General features: G+C 39.4%; 1 protein-coding gene across 2 annotated transcripts; it reads right to left on the bottom strand.

Moving 5' to 3' along the window:
* Window positions 1–1,629: 1,629 nt before the first annotated feature.
* On the bottom strand, window positions 1,630–20,008 carry SAMD8 (sterile alpha motif domain containing 8). Of its 2 annotated transcripts, none has more exons than XM_054637266.2 (7): window positions 19,840–20,008; window positions 18,485–18,637; window positions 11,698–12,304; window positions 9,836–9,931; window positions 9,028–9,145; window positions 8,085–8,235; window positions 1,630–7,178 (listed from the first exon to the last, which is right to left on the bottom strand). In XM_054637266.2, the coding sequence occupies exons 3-7, from the start codon at window positions 12,270–12,272 to the stop codon at window positions 6,874–6,876; spliced, it is 1,245 nt and encodes a 414-aa protein (XP_054493241.1). In that variant the 5' UTR covers window positions 12,273–12,304; window positions 18,485–18,637; window positions 19,840–20,008; the 3' UTR covers window positions 1,630–6,873. The 2 variants fall into 2 exon arrangements, with proteins under 2 accessions (XP_054493241.1, XP_077039353.1); XM_077183238.1 differs by having other exon boundaries at window positions 11,698–12,301.
* Window positions 20,009–20,638: the final 630 nt, after the last annotated feature.

The raw sequence follows: 20,638 nt of genomic DNA, 5'->3' as shown, positions 1-20,638 counted from the left end.
GGAATCAAAATAAGGACTGCAAGAACCCAGGCCTAATCTGGGCACTGACTACAGCTTGGCTGGAGCCTAAAGCAAAAGAATGTTTGTGGTTTTACAGAAGATGAAGCTTGTGCTTTATGTTTTTATTGCTGCCTTCTCTCTCCATAACTTGGGCTCATTTGTAGGTCAAACTGCCACTTGGAGCAAACAAAATTCAGGTGTGCCTCTGAAAGGCCCTTTGGAACCCAGTGCTGCCACAATCCTGCTCCTCCAGCACAGCAGGATGTGCTCCCTTTACCTTCTGCCATAACATGAAATGCAGCTTGGGTCCTAGCTTGGAGCCGGGGAGGATGGGCACAACGTCACTCATTGTATTCTTGGCAGAATCATGCACAGAAGTTCTTATGATGTGTCACAGGTTTCATGCCTATGTAAACAACAAGTCACATCAGGTTATTGTTCTGTACAGATTCAGTATTACAAACTTCCCTGCAGTACTAAAAAACAACCACTAAGGAAGCTTTTTTGAAGTGCCATTAGGATACAGTAGTCTTATCTACTTAACTTTGCCAAAAATACCCCACAAACCCCTAACATCATGAAATCATTTGAATCCAAAAACTCTGGAAGGGGCCTTTGTGATGAGACTTTAAATCAAGTTGTAAATACAGCAAAATTGCAGGGTAATGTTATCAGCCCCTTTCTGGAGCTTCCATTCACACATCAGAGATCCCCCGTAGTGGACAGCACCTCTTGAATATTTTTTGTACTCCACACGAGCTTCATTCTCCACTCTCCTTCACAATATTTATGAATTGCTATTCCCTACATTGCCTGAAGACCCTTCTTCAGTGTTACTGTAAGAAAAGCAAACTTGCTGCCTGCTGTTTGTCTCTTCTTCCTTCCTTCTGCCTCTTTCTTTTTAGGGCTGTTAACCTCCAATTAGAGTACTTGAGAACCTGTCAGTGATCAAGAGACACAGACTCAGTTTTGATGACTTCATGTAGCAGAGTGAGGGGGTAAAAAAGTGATTTTTAAAAAATATTTAAATTGAATGATGAATCTTTGTTTGAAAAGCATTGCCTCTTTCAAATTGATCTTGCATTCTGTGGCATTAGAACTTGAAAAGAGCCTTTTGATAAATTAATGACACTATTAGAAAAAAACAGAACTGTTACCAAATTGGCTGTCAATATTTTGCCCACATCAAATAATTTTTATGAACAGTCCAGTAAGTACCTATCCTATCCTAGTATCAGACTTCAGTACAATTTTGACAGCAACAGGAATTTAGTATTTGGCAGCTGTTTCCCTGTTCCAGGGAAAACCTGCAATTTTACCAGAATCTGTCACAGATCAGTGCTAAAAGAAAAAGCAAAGCCCTTACAGGTAGCTGAAAACTTTAAACCACAGCTGCACACCTACAATTCCTGCATCACCCAGAACAGTTACTTCTCCAGTAATGATTTGAAGTATATGCACATAGTTATAACAAATTCCCACAGCATGTGCCAATTACATTTTGTCAGCATTACTTACTTCCATACTGAAGGAAAACCTCATAACACCATCACACCTGTGCTCAGGAACACTTTCACAGTCACAGTGCTAACAATGAACCATCATTTTGCATATAAAATACATCACGCATTTGTCATCTTTCAAATATTTTATTTTAGTATTTTTAAATATGTTTAACACAACAAAGATATAAAACAATATATTAATTCAATCTGAGTTTAGAATCAAAACAATATTTACTTATTTACAGTATTCTACACTTCACTGGCATACCTTCTAGCCATTAGGTAACACTATTTTCTCAGTCAGGACAAAACTGAAGTAACAGATCCGTGTGAAAAGCCAGGTTTCTACATCCTTATTATGTTAAGTACCATGTACAATGCAGTTTGTGGTTTCTCAAATTTGACAAAATTTCTTCTTTTTTGACAAAAGTGAATTGAAAGAGCAAAACTAAGTTACAGTTAGTCTTTCTAACTACACAGTCAGGGCCAATAGGTCAGGTTGTTGTGCTCCACATTTATCACCTTAAGTTCCGACACACTTATTACAAACTGGCTTTTAAAATCTGCATGTCACTGAATTATGTACATAATACAGCAAATTTGTTAGGACCTAAGTGGTAAGTCTGCAGGATACTGGTATATGGAAGGTTCAGTGTTCACAATACTGTAGTGTTTGAGGAGTTGTAAGGGGTTTTTTGTGCTTTTCTTCATATAACGAACAAGACATCAATAGGTTCACTCCAAAGAACTTGTTTTCCCCCAGGAATACTGTTTCAATTAGAATAGTGACAAGGTCAAAGACAGATCAGAAATATTTTGTATTTTGTAATTTTATAAACCAGTGGTCTATCAATTAACCCTTATTGTTGAAGTCTAATGCACAAAATAATTCAGAGGGTAAGCTGTCTCACTGCTAGGACTTCTGTCAAATATACTTCTATCTTGGAAAGACTATGGTGGTATCTGCAGTTACAGGTCAGACTTCTAGAAAGGTTATAAAAAAAAAAAATTGGTACTGTCTGTAGATTACTGCAAATCCTCCCTAACTCTTCAGCAAGAACTACATGGACAGGATGAAAAACTATCACAGTTGGTTTACATTCTTTTTATCACACTCCAGGTCCATAAAATCTACTGGTTGGGGTTGAGTTTCTGGGTTTTTTTTCCCATGACTGATGTCTGAAAACCAAATGGGCTTTCATATATCAGAAAACTAGCTAAACAGTAATAGACAAGTCTAGCACTAAGCATGCAGGCAATGGTTAAAAAGCAAGGAGGTATTAATTGCTGCAAAACACTTTTACTGGTGTCTGAGCCCAACTCCTCCCTCTTTACTCTCTTTTTGGCACTACACAAGATACAGCTGTAGAGTAAAGATTATAGGAACCGGTGCTTTTAACCTCCTTAGAGGTTTTCAGTAATTCTAAATAACATTATTTAACAAGCTTGCAACAAAAATAACTTTTTCCCCCCATTTTAACTGACCCTTGCTTCTTAAAGTAGGTAATTATCATGGTTTTATTCAGTCTTTTGGTTTTTGACAGATTTCTTTCAGAACCCATATAAGTAGAAATTTCTTTGAAATTGGAATGTTTTCTTCTACAGTAGATAGGAGGGGAGACATCAGAGAAAATCAAAAAGAAAGTGACATTACCTATTCCCATTATTGTGGGAGGATACCACACAGTATGCACTGGGCCTTATCCAAAAAAATGTTTAAACTAAAATGGTAACACTCACTGAAGTCAAGAGTATTTAGTAATTTGCTTGAAGTTAAGCATACAAGTCAATCAGTGCACTTCTGGGATCCAATTCTTGCTAGTCTTGGACATCTAAATACTTCAGGCCTATCTACATTTCTGTAGTGACACTTTGTGTGTTACTATGTTTGCCACTGGACATGAAGATAAATTGCATATATGGAAGCTTTCTATAGCATTGTTCAAGATCAGCTGGAGAACCTTGCTTAAAGATCCTTTCATCAGTTTTTGTCAGTGTAATCAGAATTTGTTAAAAACCACATCTATGAAAGTCTAATTCTGTGCAGGTGTAATGTCATAACCCACTTTAGGGATCTTTCAGAAATGAAAAACTAAAGGCAAAAGGTTTAGGAAAGTTATTATAAGAAACTGTGTCATAAGGTACAAAAAAAAAAAAAAAAAAAAGGATGGGGAAGAGCCTGTGTGTCTATCACTAGCAGGTATGTGCATTAATATCCCCAAACTTATTAGGAAGAGCTCAACCCTATTGCCAAGTCTCAAATATTACTAAATTTGCTAAGCTAGCAAAAAAATGTGACCCTCCCCTTCTTCTGTATATATGGTTACTAATTTCAGACTTTGCTACTTGGTAAGTTTGTGCACTTTGTAGTTCTGATGTTGCTGAGACACTTGCACTTGCTGGCATTACACAGTAATTAATTCATTATTCTGCATTCAGATCATGTGGGCACTCACACAGACCACTGAGGACAACTTAGCACAAAAGAGGAGCAACATGTTAAAGGAGAGCAGTGGTGGCATGTGAACATAAAGGAAGACATCCCTGAACATACTAAGCATTAGATCCAAGGCCCAAGGTGCTCTGCTGCCTTTACTTAAAAGTACTTGTCAGCAACAGAAGCAGCAAAATGCTTTTAAAATAATGACTCAAAAGGAGGTACAAAATGTTAAACCTATCAGTTACCTGCAACTTGTTTCCATCTAATTAACAATAAAGCTTACATTCCCAACCTTACAGACTGACCTGTGCCCTCTTGCAAGCAAGATCACATTTTTCTGTCTTCTATCAAATTCAAGCTTTCCTCTTGCATGTTTACAGACAGACACAATGAACTTCCAAAACAGCAGAGGACAATTACCCATACAACGTTTCAATCCTCTCCAATGCTAACAAAACCAACCATTTTATATTACTTATCCTGGACTTAGGTATCAAGCATCAAGGGAAACAGCACAAAAGAACAAGCTTCTTTTAAAAAACAATGATAGATAAGGCTGATTTAAAAATGCAATTTACTTAAAGGAATTTGAAAATTAAATTAGAACAAAGAATCCTTACGTTTCAATGTATATAAACTTCACTACAAAAAATATTGAAATGATAGCTTTACTTTCTGTAAACATTGTTACAATGGGCTGTACTTGAAAATTCTCCTGCATGTGTAAGTTGCAGAACAGTATTTCAGTTTAGATGCAGTTATGCCAGTTACTACTCAAATGGTTATTTTCCAAATCAACAGCTTGGCAAGTTTAATTGCATACCTCTCCATATAACTCAGATTACAAACCTGCACATCCTGAGAACAGATGTTTCCTAGAGTTTAGAAAAACAGTATTCATAACTGTGTGCATTGCAAAGGCAAATATAAGTTAACAAATAGAGCTCTTTCATTATAAAGTCTCAAGAGGAATGTTCAAATTGCCTTTCTGAAATCAGAAAGTTAAGAGCAGCAAATGGCAAGTCTTTAAATCTTTCAGAATATTTTCTCCTTTTTTTAAAATGTAAGCATACTCCCCCAATTTGGATGGCAAAAGCCATCAGGCTATGGTAGGTTGAACAATATATTACTAAATCTGCAATTTTGCTAAAAAATTGGAATGTTATAAATATAAAAATCTCTGTAATAGTACAGTGTACATGTGCTCATTACAGTTGGCAGAGATACTCCAAGATGCATAATTTTTCTGTGGAATAGGAGCTAAATTAAGTTACAAAAATAATATGTACCATGAAGAGTGTAAGGTAGTCAAGTTAGTACAATCAAGGTATATAAAAGGAACACAATACAGCAAGGAGTAGCCCAAAGTAGGTTACAAGCCCCCAGACAAAAAACCTTGCAAATTCCAAATGGATTCATTTCTGTGCACACACAAGTACAAAGTGCCCATTAAGTCAGCTTGTACCAAGCTGGGAATTATTTGTGTAACTCTCTAAACCTGACTTACACTACATTTGCACATCTGAACTTGCAATAATCAAATTAAAAGGTCTATGCCATTTTTATGATTTTGTACCTTGTACCTATCAGTATTCATTTAGCACAAATGTAATTTCAAGGCTCTACAGACAACATTAGTATTGTCCCCTTACAATCCACTGCCTAAGAGACCAGCAACCCTTGTGTGACCCTGCTCATGCATTATGGACTGAGAGTGTTGGTTTGAGGTTTTGGGGGATGTTTTGTTGTGGGTTGTGGTTTGGTTTTTTTCAACAAGCAAAACTCAACTGTTTATGGTATCTTTCAGGGTAGTAAATGAGCAACTTAAATTAAGAACTAGCCTCTTTTCATAGTTGTTAGAAAAACATATACTGTGTGTTTATATATATAACCAAATATACTGTGCATATATATTATATCCAGAGATAGTCACCATATTGTTGACACCAGAGTGCTAAAACATACATCAACATGAGCACTATTTCCAATACTCACTATTATTACTATTCATGAAAGTGTTACTACATGCATTTCCCCATCCATTTACAGGACAGTAAGATACACGAAGACAACTGTTCTTTTTTTCCAACATTAAAGAACTGCTCCTGAAAAGCATGCATGAGTTTGGGTATAAAGTAATTAAGACCACACAAAAGTTACTTTGTGGCTTTAAACTCACTAAAGCTAAGTTTATTTTCAGTGGATGTTCCACTTACTGTAACTCATTTAAACACAAAAGGGAAAACTTTCAAGTGCTAGAACAACCATACAGACAACTGATGGACTAGACTAAATAAGTTCTCATTCAAAAAAATATCATCACTGCACAGCCACAAGGCAGACCTTCATTTTTGGCAACCTGTATGCAGACCATTTATACTGTCAAGTCTTGTAATTTAACAGTTAAGAGACCCTCTCAGCATGGAACTATACTGTTTTCTTCATTATGACACAGACCTCCTCAATTTTTAAATATACACAGTTTGTTTTAAAAATTACATGTATGACTGCTTTCAAAGAAAGGCTTTATAAAGTTTTAATTTTTTTGTCAGTATATGTAAAGGCTGGCACTCGGGCAACAAAGATTATCTGGACCTGTAAAGGGTGTGTTATATTCAACACATATTTTAGGTTAATGTTCCATAAACATTCACACAGAACCTTGCCAAGGGTAACAGTATTCTGGTTTATATTCATGCTTCACTGATAGCCTTTACCCATTCCTGCATTGTTTTCTGTTTTCACAAGGAGAAAACAAAACACATCCCTGGAAAGTATGGAAACCCCATTTTATGGCTAAGAATCCAAGAAACAAGGCAAGGAGGAGATCATGGAGTGAAAAATGTTACTTGACTTCCCCCTTGTAGCTAGCCTTGTAGGACCTTAGTCATAATGCTTCATAAAAATCTGAACTGACCCACACAGTCTTCAACCAATTAATCTTTTTAGTATAGTAGGTTTTGAAAAGGGCCAGCAATACTCATTGGGAACAGTACCATTAACATTGCATTCAAAAAAAGAAAACATAGGAAACCATATCCTTGCCCTCCTACTCTGATGATATGCTCTGGTATTAGCCAATGTATGGTAATACAAAAAGAGCCTTGTTGTGATGTAAAAGGCAATGAAGACATCTATAGAATAATGTTCATGTGCAGCCAAAATGAAGAAGATTCCAAAGAGATTCAGGACCCAAGACAATGTGTGCAAGAAGTTCCAGCTCCTTGGCGTATCTAGGAGAAAACAGAAAGTTATTAACCTTGACTGTCTCAAAATGCAGGCCTAGACATTCCAAACTTTTATACAGATTTTTCATCCAAAAAGGAGATGAAGTTATTCTCTTCATTCAAAAATGTTGTGTACAGGTCCAATAAATCCAACGAAAGCAACCATACAAGTTATATATGTCTATCAGTTCATGACTTCATTTACAAATGCATTTCTGGATTAACAAGAGCATCCTTAAATGGTTTAGCACCCTGCAAATCAGAATTCTTTGTTCAACATACTTCTTTTAATAAAAATGATGTCTTTTCTATGTTACAAGGAGGAAGATGTAATGAAAGCTACATTACTGTGATTGCAGTCATTACGTCATAGCTGAACTCAAAGGAATGATCTTTGCTTGCTGAAACATGTATCAAATCCCTGCTGGTGTTTACAGAAGGGTACTGCTGTTTCATATATTCTCACTTGCCATGGGGTTTGGTGATTGGCTTTATGGATTACACTCAATGTATGGAAAACTCGCCAGGTTTTGGCTGGCAGGACTCAGTGGAAGGTACCTAGGCAAGGGAAGAGTAACAGACAACCCTAAGTATCTTCCCAAGTATTCTCCCAGTAGCAAGCCAGGAAGCCTTTCTAATTTCTTGGCTCACATGTTCAATGAAAAGTGCCTTATTCACCCCCCCCATGCAAGGAGGTGGTGTTCCTTTCCTTGCTGGGACTTGGCTTTCACAAACTTGAGAAAGAGAACAGCAATCTGAATTTGTATTTGTTTGCTTAAATGTTACACTTTGAACTTTTTGAGAAGGTCAAGGAGCAGATATTCTTAATACTTAAGGACATTCAAATGTTTACACTCTCACACCTCTGTACATACTCTTAAGGACATTTGAGTATTGACACTCTGTACTCACATTCTGTGACAAAGAAGTTGAGCATGGTCAGGACGACAGTGTGACCACTGAACATATAATCTCCACATGTATGCACTCCAGTCAGAGTCATTCCAAAGCCACTCCAAATTGCAAATGCCCGCTGGAGTTTGGCCCAAACATTGCCATACAACTGAAAAACAGCGATATTAACCTTTACTAAGTTCCAACTCCACGGCCCACAGTATATCCCTAAAGTGAGCTGTACTGCACTATGTTTGTTTAATACCATTTATCATGTTGTGTCTTTTATTAAAATGCAGGTTAGTACATCTTTGGATTTCACTGTGGCAATGAGTCACATTAGTAACTGCAATTACTAATTGTATTCACCATACCTCTTATGAATACGGGAATTTAGAACAAGTATTTTGTTCCAAGTGATTTACCCACAGAGCCTGCCACCTTTTTTTGAATGTGTTCAGTCTCCCAAATGTAACATTATCAAGCTTTCCATTTGTTCAGCTCAAACCTCTCCTAACTAAAAGTTAGGATGAAACCATAAAATCCCACATTCTAAGAATATCCCTTATGAGAAGGGGTGAAATAATAATAGTTTATTAGGTTTTTTTCCAAAACCATGCAACGAACAAGACAGAGAAACGATTACTTCTTTCTTCATGAAGTTAGTAGCTTAACTGCACACACCTCTTTGACTTTCTTTCTCTGTTTAACAGTGTGAAACATTCTGAACACCCTTCCCCAAATAACCATATACTCTCCAGAGTGGCAAGTGCTTCTAGGACCCCTAGGGATGTTTGCCTGAATATGGCAATTAATGCAAGGACAAGGAAACAGGAGAGAAACATGATGTTCTTAAAAAACACACGTCTAACACTATGGTTGCAACAATCTTAATCACATCTTGAGTAGTTTTTTACAAAAGGAAACAGGAAAAATAATGTAAAGCACTTGAAGTTTTTACCTTTCCAGTACACTGCAAGTGCTGTCCTGGCACGGAGAGTGAGGTAACAAACATTGTAATGCAGCGTAATAGAAACACTGTCCCCATGAGGCTGCACAGCCTGCGCAGCAGAATAGATCTGGGAAAAGTACACAGGAACTGAGATCTGGGAAGTTATGATAAAAACATTTCACCTCACCCCAACTTAATCCCATTAAGTCCTGACATCATCACTGCAAGTTTCACAACAATTTTTTTTTCCAATTAAGTAGTACTGTAAAAATAAGGTTCCACATGACAGGGTGAGACATTGTAGCAAGCTGACTGTCACCAAAAGGTACAGCTCCACCTCTGCAGCTACTCCTGTGCTAGCTTTGGCACTCATACCTTCTGTTGGCAAACTGATAAAATCAATGAACCAGTGAAAATTTAACTTAAAATATGCATGCACACAAAAGCATTTTCTATCTCTCTGTGAAAGCAAATTGCCAGGCTGACTCAGACATCCTGTGGTAATTCATTCTTGTGGCACTTTCTTATACAAAAGCTGTTATAGCATGAGTGTATATACTGACAACTTTTTGAAATACCTATGTTCTGAAGGAAATTACTTATAAATATGGTAGAAAAGTGAATTCAGATTACTCCTTTGAAAGAATCACAAGCCATCAATCTTGATGAAATCCTCCCTAATCCATTTTAACAGAAACATACTAGGAGTTGACAAGATTCTTACAGAATGGAACTTCTTAAACAATCATAATAAATTCTTGTTATGGTCTTTTCTCTGCATCAAACGACCAGTTAATTTGGATTTTATAAAATCTACCTGTGTTTGTGAAGCAGAAGAACCAAGAGCCAAATGTAGCAAAGAATTACACCACATACTTCAGTCATAGCAAAAGCCCACGGTATCCTAGGGACACTAAAAAAAAGACAAAGCAGAAAGTTAATACAAAGGCTTAATTTTTTTCCTAGTCTTGGTACTGAAAATAAGGGCATGTGAGGTTCTAACCTCAAAACTTATTTGCATTCATCTGACAATAGTATAAACTATAGTCAAAAATACTTTTGTTAGACTGAATGAAATATAGAATTTGGAATATATTCAGTTATGTTATCTCCTTCCTAACAATGTCCTTTCAGTTTCCACCGATTTCACTAAGGGAAAATCTCTAGTATGCTCTCTTAATTCACATGTGACGTACTAACAGGATGTGTTCCTCCACTATTGTTTCACAACAACCTTTTTCATTCTGACAAAAACTTGCATCATGTCAATTATGCTGCTTATGCTTGCAAGAATGCCATGTCAATGCAATGAATTAAATGCTGCAAGGCCAAAAACATGAAACACTTGTAATGAAGCAGAACTGCCCAGAAAAGTATCAGGGAATATAAAAACTGTTTTCAAAATTTCAGTAATAATCACTACATTAAAACATTTCAGCCTTCCCTGTCAAAAGATCTAAGACCTTCTTGCATTCATAAGGCACCAGTAACAATTTCCACTCTTCAGTCACCAAAATACAGATCAACAGATTTCAAGAGAGGCTGCTCCTTTGACTTTTGTGCTCCCCCTGATACAAAGGGGTAGCAAAGCACCACTCAAACATGAGCTTTGTAGTAATCCTCTGTCATTGTTCTGTGAGCTGCTGCTTTCTGGCCTCCCCCATCCTCCTGCACACTGAATACCCAGGGAGCACCCTGGGTACAAAATCCAATAATGCCACAGCTCCTGTTCTCTCTGCCCTCTTCCACTCTGTTGGATGTGGGCTGTCCTTGATGAGATATATATACCTTTATGGAGGATTCTGCACTCTTACTCAAAAGATTAGAGTCTTACTGACTTCTTGAAAGCCATAAATGAAAATGGAAATTACTGGCAAGAACAGGAAGATCACAAAGGCTGAACTTTATAACAGTTTAGCTCATCTTTTAAAACTCTCTAGGCAGTTAAGTTCTCCATGGTGCAAGTGCTCTTTCTCAAAGGGAACACTTACTCTCTATTAAACCTGTTGTCAATGACTAGAATTCGACCTTTGCCATTGTGTCTCTTCTTTGCCTGAAGTGAAATATTTTCTTTAAAAAAATGAGCAGGTACTGCATAAATCACAACAGTGGTTTAATAACCTGTTAAAAGAGATGCTGGTCTTTTCATTCAACTTGAGTTTCCCTAGACCATCTTCAGCAAGCTGACAGTGGGAAGACAGTAAAAACACAGTACCAATGCTGTTCCCTTTCAATTTTCTTGCTCACTCACAGATCAAAATGTTCCTTCATCCAAAGGTTTTTTTATATCAAGACATGTTAAACTTCATGGCAGAAAGTGGATTTCAGAAAATGCATATGGCTGCGTATCTATGCCAGCTGACCATCACACTTTCTACCAGAATGCAACGATGGACAAAGTAATTTCTGTGTCGTAATGAGTTTAAGATGTAAAACTAAATATAAACTAGACAGAACAACAGCTCAATTTATTTTCCCCTAAACCCAAATCTCTGCATCTACCTGATCCGCATTTCTTTTAGCAGAAGGACTTACTAGACTTTTATTACTATTTTGCAGAGGCATTTCTAGAGCACATGAAACTTTCTTCTAGAGCATATGAAACTTTGAAAACAGATAAACGACAGCCTGTATTTTAACCATCACATTACTATTTTGTTTAGAAAGAAAATGTCTTACCTATCTAGAAATATGTCCGGCAGAGGTGGATATGTTTGCATGTCAGGTACTCGCTCGTGTACTATCACCATGACAAATGATGTAAAGCCAAACACTATGAAGACATACACACAACTTAAAACTGTCTTCCAGTACTCTGGGTCCAGTCTTCGTGTGGCATGTTTGTTTTTTCCGTTTGCATATTGATACTGATCACCATTCAAGTCAGTAATTGGTCCATCATAGTCCCGAGGTACCTCACCATTACAAAACCAATCTCCCCCCTGTAGTGAACCAGCTGGGGACACTGTGCCAGCATGACCATCACTGGTGTAACCCAGCTCTTCCAGGACATCAACATGCTGCTTCTGCAGTTTGCGTATGGACAACATCAGCCTCTTGATATCCCCCAAGATTTTGATTTCCAGAGGAGGAGACCGCAAGTCATACTCAGTAAGTGTCAGCAGGGTAATTCCATCCAGCCTGTGTCGGTTGCACAGAAGATCCACGTACTCACAGAAGCCTTCTTCCTTCAGCCACTTGGCCACGTTCTTGGTAGTCCAGCGTCGAATGCAGAGCTGGTTACTGCCCGCCATCCTGCCCTTGATCCGCCACTCACGCTCACCTGCTGCACAGCCAAGAGAGAGAGAGAGACAACACCAGAGTGTTCAACACACATCACTGAAATGCCAGCTCTCTTGTGCCATTTTAGATGCTCAATTAGCCCAAGACATTTTACATAAGAGATAGCTAAAAAACAGACCTAATTTCTAAGGCAAGTAATACAAAAATGCCTTTTTTTTGTTCAAGAAAAACTAAATTAAGATTATCTCATTTGCTCCTAAATAGAAACCTAAAGTTTCCAAGAAGCAGAATATTTCCTAGACGTATCCAGTATACTGTTCTAATTTTGTTGCAAATAAATAAATAAATAAATAAATCCTGCTTTGTTAATTACATTAGGCAATGAAAATCAAATACTACTCTTTAAATACCAGCTTAATCATTAGACTTTTCCACTGTTTGCAGTTCATCAACTACATGAGGAAGTACAGCCAGCAAACACACAAAACTGAATTAAAGCTGAAATAATACATTTCAATACAGTCCAATATATCCCACTGTTTTAAAATACTACTGAAGCTTTGATGACAGGACATTCTCCCACTCCTTACAAGTAAACTTAAGTCTAGATATCTGCAACAGTATTGAACTGAAGTATGTTAGTTGTATGATGATGGTACAACCATCCTATTTCTTTGCTTGATCTCAATAATTAAGATAGATACTTACTGAATTGTGAATCCTTTAAAATACTCAGCTTTCAAAAACAGCATTACTAGAAATGAAGTACTGGTTTAAGCTTCAAAGCATTTTTAAATGGATGTGGTAATAGATAGCATAGTAATACACCAAAACCAGAAGAGAGGTATTCTCTTCATACAGATTTCCCAATAATTGTGTTCCTGACTCTAGAATATTGCATGAAGGAAGGAGAGACAGCTCAGCAACATTTTAGTCACATGGTGGTGACAAGTCACCAGAAAAACAACCACGAAAAAAGTTAACCACAGGACATTACATGGAACACAACAGAACTCTGAAAGGCTACCAGTGAAGTAAAAGTACTAAAACGTTTATGCAATATTGAAGACCCACAGCAGTAGAGAATGGATTTGTGCATAATTTATATTTGGTGGCTCATGTACAGCTACCATCTAAGAAACAGCTACAATATCACAGCTCTTTTGTACTCGAAAAAACAGTCTAATTAACTAAAATGCTTCAATCATGCCAACCAAATCTCAGAAAACACAAGGCACTACAATGCACTAATGCCACATACATCATTCAAGGCTTTCAGAATGAAAGTAAAGAAACAGTGTATTTAATCTATTATTTAGCTGCTGTCTATAGTAAACTGGTAGTCAAATCCATCATGAATATTCAGCACAGTTCTCCATCTTTTTCAGGGGCACAGCTCCTCCAGAAACAGAACGTCTTTCCTTCTCACTTCTTTTTTTTTTAAGGAGGTACAGTACCTATTGTGCTGTTAATATAATTACTGGATGCAACTTTTTCTTCTGGCTTTCATCTAACAGAACCACAAAGTATTTTATACTATATCAGAGAAGATTCAATTTGCCAAATGAGATTTCCCAGCAGTGCAAAAGCAATATTTTAGAAGAAAAATGAGCACACAAATCACACTTACCCTTCTAAAATAATTAAGGGCATAATACATCTGAAGATATTCTCTCAGCAGTTGACTGTATATTAAAAACTTGTACTTAATTCATTGCTAAAATTTCTCAGTACCTCATATACAGTCAATGAGCTTTAACACCTTGATTTAAATAGTTGCCCAAAATGAAAAGAAACCCAAACTCCTAGAATATCTGCATATGCTATATGCTTCCTTCTCGATATGAAAGGGTATTTTCTCATTTTTATGTTATCGTACTATTTCTGAAAGTGTAGCTCAAAAATAACTCTAACAATTATTTTGGTCACATGGCTAATAAAATAAATTATGATATTTAATTTGATTAACTGTCCTGGCCCACTCCCCCTGCAGTGGGATGGCGGGGGAGAACTGTAAAAAGGCAAACCCAAGGGGTTGAGATAGGAACAGTTTAATAATGGTAATAAAGTAAAATACAGTAATAATAACAGTGAAAATAACAAAAAGAGAGAAGAACAACACCCAAGAAAGACAAGTGATGCACATTACAACTGCTCAGCACCTGCTGACCTTTGTCCAGCCAGTTTCCCAGCAGTGGTCAGCCCCTCTGGGCCAATCTCCCCCCTCCATTTATATACCAAGCAGGGCATTCCATGGTATGGAATGTTCCTTGGGCCAGGTTCAGGTCAGCTGTCCTGGCTGTGTCTCTACCAGCTTCTTCTGCCCCTCCTCACTGGCAGAACAGGGGAAAATCAAGAACTCCTTGACTTAGGGTCAGCACCACTGAGCAACATCTAAAACATGAGTGTATTGTCAACATTGTTCTTATACTATTCCAAAACATCCAGTAAAAATAAACAAACTTGAGTTGCCAAACTGAACTTCCAGAAAAACAGATTACATACAGAAAAGAAAAGAAGTTGTTAATCACAGTGAGTTTTATAACATAGTAATCATCATGGGTTTTCTAAAAGCAGTGAATGTAAACTCACGACACAAATACACTCAACTTACTGATGCTGTCTTCTAACCAAAGCAGCTTCTGAGGACAAACTGTCCCTAACTGAGGAAACTGTCCCTAACCTAAGAGAATTCCATTCATTTGTTACAAGTCAAGTAGCCTAACAGCAGCCTAGTCTTCTTTCATCTGGCATTGCTGGAATAAAAATCAACCCTTATCAAAGGTGCAATAAAAGTAACCTTACAACACTGAATCAGCACACCCATCAAAGGTCACTATGGGCTGGACCCAGGAGAAAGTCTACATTAAACCTCAAGATGCAACTGATAGGACCTGCTCTGTTTTTAAACACTGTCAACAAAAGGACACTTAACCAACTGGAAAAGACAAAGAAATGACCACAAAACACAAATTTAAAATATCACACAGAGCAGGTAGCTAATTTCATCTCAACAGCAACAGGTAAACTCATTTTTCAATGACAAAGCAACTTCTTAAATCCTGAAACTGCCTTCCCTTTCAGACTGCTCAATTGGTGACACTTGTGTGGTTTAAAGGGTAAAAGGCACTCTCCCTAATAATTGTAACACCTGGAATACAGTACAAAGCCCTATGTGCAACTGCTCCTGCTCCTTTTTGAAGCTGAAGAATGCTGCATTACTTTTACACCACTACACTGCTATGTCAGAATAACGCAGCAGAGGCCAAGTCCCCTAGATAACTGCACCTGTCTTCTGGAAGGAAACAGCTCTGGGAACTACTTTGCCTTCCATATTACTAGTTTTATCACTAAAGCAAATAATGGGTAACATTACTTAATGATGAATAACACACATGAGTAACACAAAGCAAGCACAGACTGAAGCGTCAGAGGGTAAAATATACTTTTCACCTGACATCAGCAATGTCTGTAGCTAGTTAGTGGATTATTTTCCTGGTACTGTGACTTAACACTTAGCAAGCCTGTCAACAGTATGTATTGTGTGTCCCATTTTCTTGCACCAGCCTTTCAATTAACAGCATGAACACAATGCATATGAACTGTATATGTATAAATATTTACTTTTTTAAAAGAAAAACATTACTTTGTGAGCCATAAACATTCCTACAACTTGGCTGTGGCATCTTAAGAAATAAGATGCCTCTGAGAGGCTGACTATACCCTAGCTGACAGCAAAATTTTGTAGATGTATATCTAGAGAAAATTAACCTCCCTCAACATGATTGTCCGTGATTCTATCATGTTCCCATCTACTGAATTGCTGCCAGTCAACCATTAATTCCCTAACTTTCCTAGCTTACAGACTTTGAGACTGTATATTGAGGTAAAAATGTGGGAAGTTGAATCTGCTTATCACTACTCTAGCCAAGGAAAAGTAGCATTAATATCACAGTAACATTAGGCTGCAAACTTGATTAGAGCAGTCATAGCTGAAGGGTTAAACAACCTAGTTAGGTCTGCAGCAGTTAGCAGAGGGCTGACTGGTTTTGTTTATTCTAGACACATACGCAAAATCTCTACTGGCACCACGACTGCTTTACCACCTGCCCTCAGGTACCTGGGAGAGCCTTGCCCCTTGCTTTTTTCCCCCTAGATTCATTTTCCACCATCCTGGAGAGGAATTTTAGGAAGGATGCTGAACAACTACCAGATCTCAAGTGATTTAACCTACATTTCTGTGTGAAGGTTTCAAGCTGCAGTTTGAAAACAGGCCATCCCAACTCGGCCCCCCCTTCACTGGGTCTGCTGGCTTAGGAGCACATCCCACACCTCAGGGGAGAGGCTGTTCCCTGCAAAGGCTGCTACTTCACCCATGTTGGTGGCCTTGGTTCCCCAGCACAAAAAAACTACACAAAAACATGTGCTGAGCCAGCCTGCAATAATAAGGCTACTGTCACACACCAACTTAGCAATGCTGTGCTGGAAAAAGAACACACAGCACTGCCTTGTTATGCAGCACAAGGCTCAGCTACTCTGCTGACTCTGACTTACATGAGAAGCTTGTCACCTGCTCTTCCTGGAAACTCTAAATTCTTCAGTGCTTATTTAAGACAAATAGCACCAAAGATTTCACTGCCATATAGCATACAGTGGCTTAGTCCTTACTTCCTAAATGCCACCGGATACATATAATATGCTAGGTGTCTTGTAAGCAGAAGGACAAAAAGAACACATGCAAAAACAATACATGATTTTTCAAGAGTTTTTAACCACAATGGCTACCGTACTACATATAAAATTGATCAAACACATCACAATGCCCACCATGAGACAACATATGGTATTTTCCTGAAGCAAGAATACAATAATTTCAAATGCATAAATATTGCTGTAAAACTTGCATTGAGTTTTAAATAGTGACTTTGGTATCATAAGTGAGATGATCAGCAATAGCTTAATTGTACTCAAAGTTCTTAGTGCTATGTATGAAGGTAAGATAAGAAATCTCAAAGTAACACTAGCTTAGTCTTAGGTTTTAAGCCATCAAGGAAGATGAGCTTTTTGAGAATTATTTACTGAAGTGCAGCTTGTGTATCAAATATTAGTGAGACACCTCCATGCAAGAGTGACAGCAGCTACTACAGAAAGTCCTGAAAGTTAAACATGTTTGTCTTAAGAACCACACGTACAGTTACATATTGCATCAAAATGAACAGAATACAAACTGCTCCCTGACTCTTACACCTCATGAAGCCAAACAGGTTGTACTATACTCAAGTGAACACTAAGAGCAGCTCAACTCCTAATCTGCTAACCAACAAATTTTTATACTACTGCCACAATTCAATGCACACACAAGTGATTTTTAAACAACTGATCAAGTACTCCACCACTTATCTTAGGATGTCATTCACAGTATTTCACTACTATTTGACTAAGTTCTTGAACATTTTACATGCTAAATATCAAGTGTCAAGTATTTTTCTTCCGGTTTCAAGTAGTATATCCCTTCTGTGACAGAATAATGGCTGCTCTTTATCCCTATACAACTTAGGAGTAACAATTCAAGTTTCTTTCTCCCCTTTTCTTCCCACACTCTCATCTTACTGTGGAGATAGGGGAAGACATGAACAAACTCTCCATACAAATGAATACCAGAACAATATCTGAAGTGAAACTGTGTTTCATCTTACTCTCCACAACCATTTACAATCTGATCTTTCTGGTCTAGTGAAAATCTAATAGCCTTCCTCATTTTAGATGCATTAAAGTAGGCAAGAAATAAAAAAACTTCTAAAAGGCATGTGATTATCAAACAAACATAAACAGTGTAATATGGTTAGTGAACCTCAACCAGCTAAGTGGGCTGCAAAAGCAAGCTCTGTACAAAGAAAAGCAATACTACAGAACTCAAAAGATTACAGTTCCTAGGCCAACCTGTATTTTAATAGTATCCTACTAAAATAAACCCCCAAGCAGCCAGCAGAAACAACACCCATAAAAGGGCAAACAAGGTAATTTAAAATTCTTGTGCTTTACAAATGTACAGGACATCTCCTTCACTTCTAAGCAGTACTTATACAACAAAACCTTAGAAAACTTTACAAAATTTCTTTCACCTGGTATAAAAATCACTTCACACTAATCCTACAGGTTAGTTCCACCTTTCTTCTACATCACAGAAAGCAAAAGGAAGAAAAAGACACAGCCATTTCCTTACCTCTGATATTCAGCAAGAAGCACCCCCTACCAAACAGGAGGGGCACTTAAATGCTGGGAAATGTCTTCCGAGCTCTTGCCACTCCAGAGCACAGCATGATCAGCTGCTCTGTGGAGGTGGCACAGACACCATGCCCAGCTGCACAAGGGAGCTCTGTGGAGACAGAGCAGACATTAGCCAAGTTGAATTTTGCCATCGAGTCATTTTACAACACAGAATGAGCACTGCACATAAAAAATTTTTATAAAACTAAATTTGCAAACTGAAGCCTCAAATACAAAACCATAAGACCACTTCAACTTATGCCAAACGTTAACATTAACACTACCTCTCATTTGCCTCTTCCATTAACTTAGGGAGCTGGAAAAACCTACCTTTTTGAAGTGTTGGGTTTTTTAATAGCAATCCGCAATAACTAAGTGAATAAGGCCACATAATGCATCAGTAATATAGATTTAAGAGACTGAGTGGGTAACAGTTCCAGTACTTTCGACTTCTTTATGCTCAGGCCCTAAACTTGCACACTCTCCCCACAGGCAGACCCCACCATTTAACCCTGAAACTCGAAGAGGACACATGCAAACCAGTAACAGCACTGTTCCATGCTGCCTTCTTAATAATCAAATCCTACACACTCAACAGCATTTTTATTCAAAACTGAACATTTGGTCCTCAGAAAACACACCAATTTTATTGAAAAAAGTAACAAGAATATCTATTTTGACCGGTACAACCGTTTCGTTATCTGACTGTAAGAGTGACACAAAACATCATTTCCAGGAACGATCTGTTCGCTGCGGAGGCTGACGCGGGAGTCACAAACCGCCCGGGTCCCCTCTGCTCCCAGGCCCCACAACAAACCGCACAGGACCCGCAGGCCCCGGCCCCCCGGTGCCGTCCCACACCTCCACACGCCTCTCCTAACGAGGCCGGCAAAGTCCACCCGAGAGCGGCACAGCCGGGCTCAAGGGCTGACCCCTTCAGCCCGAAGCCCGCCGGCGACACGGCCCCAGCGCGCAGCTGGTGCTCCGGGCCGGGCGCTCACGCTCGCCAGAGATGCGCCGGGCCGGGCGGGCGCGGTAATTACGGCGGAGCGGATTTTAGCGCGGACACACAGCACGGGAGGCTCGTCCTCCCCCCAGTAGGCGAAGCTGCTCTACTCCCGCACAGCCTCTGCGCCCCGAGACTCGCGGGGCCCGCCCGCACCCCGGGGGTTGATGCCGCAGCGGGGGCAGCGACGGGGACCCGGCGGGCTCCCGCCTGCGGGGCGGCCCCACGGGAGGGAAGGAAGGAAGGAAAGAAGGGTCCCCGGTCCGGGCCTCCCGGGAAGGGCCCCGCGGCTCGCCCCGCCTCACCTGCCGCCGAGTGGCGGTGCCGCCGCGCCGGCCCTGGGCGCTGCGGCAGCGGCTCCTCCGCGCCCTGCCCGTGCCTCTGCCCGTGCCTCTCCTCGGCGGCGGCGGCGGCCACCGCCACCCCCCATCCCCCGTCCGGAAGCGGCCGCGGCAGCGCCGGCAGGCGGCGGCGGAAGGGGCGGGACGCGGTGGAAGGACGGGGCCCCTGCCAGGAGGGGCTTCGGTCTGTGCCCGAGGCTTGGAATCGGTGGATCGGTAAATATCGCCATCCTTCAACTCAAAGCATACACCAGGACAGAATAACAGAGGAAACTTATAGGGCCCTCGTACTGTCAGGCCTCATAGCAGGCAGTCATTACAAAACATTTCAGTTGCACCATTGTTCTTTCCTGATGTCTGTATAAAAAGAATAAAACTGGCTGTCCGCACTTGGCCGGCAGCACTGAGTCATTTATGCGCGGAGATCCAAAGCACAGATGTGAACAGCCCACATGACTTAGGAAAGCTTCAGCAAGGCGCCGTAACTTCGGGAGCTCCATAGCCTACAAACAGCACAGGTGGAGGCGATAGAAGGAGACAGACACACGAGAAGCAAATTGCTCCAGAAATAAATTTATTTTGGGTACCAACTGTCTGGGGTAGCTGCCAGCCCTTTGCAACTGTTTGAGTAACAGTCAGAATTTGTTTTGTTGATGATGTAATTACTATGAGGTCCAAAACAATCTGAAGTTGTCGCTTCAGTTGAAATAAAAAGGAGGTGGCAGTGTATCCATGAAGTTAAGGACACTGCCTTTTTGCCTTT

Source organism: Agelaius phoeniceus, chromosome 9 (genome assembly GCF_051311805.1).
Source record: "Agelaius phoeniceus isolate bAgePho1 chromosome 9, bAgePho1.hap1, whole genome shotgun sequence".
In the NCBI taxonomy this organism is placed as follows: domain Eukaryota; kingdom Metazoa; phylum Chordata; class Aves; order Passeriformes; family Icteridae; genus Agelaius; species Agelaius phoeniceus.
This window is presented reverse-complemented; position numbering and strand designations above follow the sequence as displayed.